This window comes from Phaethon lepturus, unplaced genomic scaffold, assembly GCF_000687285.1.
Source record: "Phaethon lepturus isolate BGI_N335 unplaced genomic scaffold, ASM68728v1 scaffold30166, whole genome shotgun sequence".
Taxonomy (NCBI): Eukaryota; Metazoa; Chordata; class Aves; order Phaethontiformes; family Phaethontidae; genus Phaethon; species Phaethon lepturus.
Window position 1 is genome coordinate 3,800 of NW_010544600.1, and position 1,201 is coordinate 5,000.

Below are 1,201 nucleotides of genomic sequence, written 5' to 3' on the forward strand. Positions count from 1 at the left end.
GATATTTTGGCTAGCAGAAGGTGAGCATGATACACAGCGGTCTCAGCAACCCGCTAGGCTAATCACAGGGAAAGTTTTTGAAATAATAAGTTCAGGGAAGAAGGCAAGGTAACTTCTTCGCTGGTGTTCATGAGATTGTCCCCTAGCACAAAGGTCATTGTAAGAGAAAGTACAGAAGTGTGATTTTAAGATGATGTTTAATGAACAGTAGTAGCTGATTATGGTCTGATCAAAAGTGCGTCAAACTTTCAGTACTGAAGAAGACATAGATGGAGAGGAGAAGGCACGACGAGCCCTAGCATAGCTACTTTTTGATGTGAGAAGGAACAGAGAAATACAGAAAGAAGATGAGGTGGAAAGAGCAACAGGTCGTAGAAACTTCCTGTAGCTGTGTTTTTAGGGGACTTAAACTGGAGGAAATGAACTGTACAGAATGACTGCATGTAAAAATGTAGCACACTTGCACTTAGTTTATTTGCTTTCTGACACATTTGGGTTTTGAAATGGGATCATTAGAATAATCAAGTTGTGCTAATACTAACGAGTTTCATGGATGCACTGCTAAATTTAGGGAAGATACTCTTTGGTCAAGCTTAAAGAGTAGGACATAGTAGTAAGCAAAATTTAACATGATGGTTAGAGGCAGTGTCTTACATAGTCATCGATACGAAAATCAGAATTGCCAAAGACGAGTAGTGGGGACTGAGAGGACAAGATCTAGCGCTGGAGTTTGAAAGCAATGCCAGGGATGAACATGTAATAATAACAAACAGAAAGAAAGAAGAGAGAGCAGGTAAGGGCTGGGTGGGTGTGGTATGTTACAGCTAGGTTATGTAAAGCATATTGCAAAGTAAGCATTAAGTTCACCAATGTTCTTTACTTTTGTAGGAATGCAGCAAGCAATTTTAAGCAGGCAAATGCCAGCAGATAACTTGGAACCTATGTTTGTTCCACGAATGTCCTACACTGGATTTGCTGTGGAAGGCTGCACCCTTGAAGATTCAGATGTCTCTGATCCTCCCCCTCCATATTCCGATTTCAATGCAATCAATCAAGAAAGTACTGTCGGTCATGGTCTCCTAGAAAGCAATGTTTTAATGCCTCGACCTCAAGCAGTAGGTTCTTCCAGTTATGTGTCCACAAATGCAGGATTAAAATATTCCGGTAATGGAGCATCCATGCCGTCTTCCCAAAGAGCGGT

General features: G+C 41.1%; 1 protein-coding gene across 1 annotated transcript in view; it reads left to right on the forward strand.

Annotated features, from left to right (window-relative positions):
• Positions 1-888: 888 nt before the first annotated feature.
• The window catches only part of LOC104622074 (BRISC complex subunit Abro1-like), a gene marked incomplete at its 5' end in the record, with an annotated part of 756 nt that continues 443 nt past the window's right edge, over positions 889-1,201 (forward strand). The window contains one exon of the mRNA XM_010288735.1: positions 889-1,201. This exon is cut by the window's right edge and continues 443 nt beyond it. Within this exon, the coding sequence (XP_010287037.1) occupies positions 889-1,201 (313 nt within the window).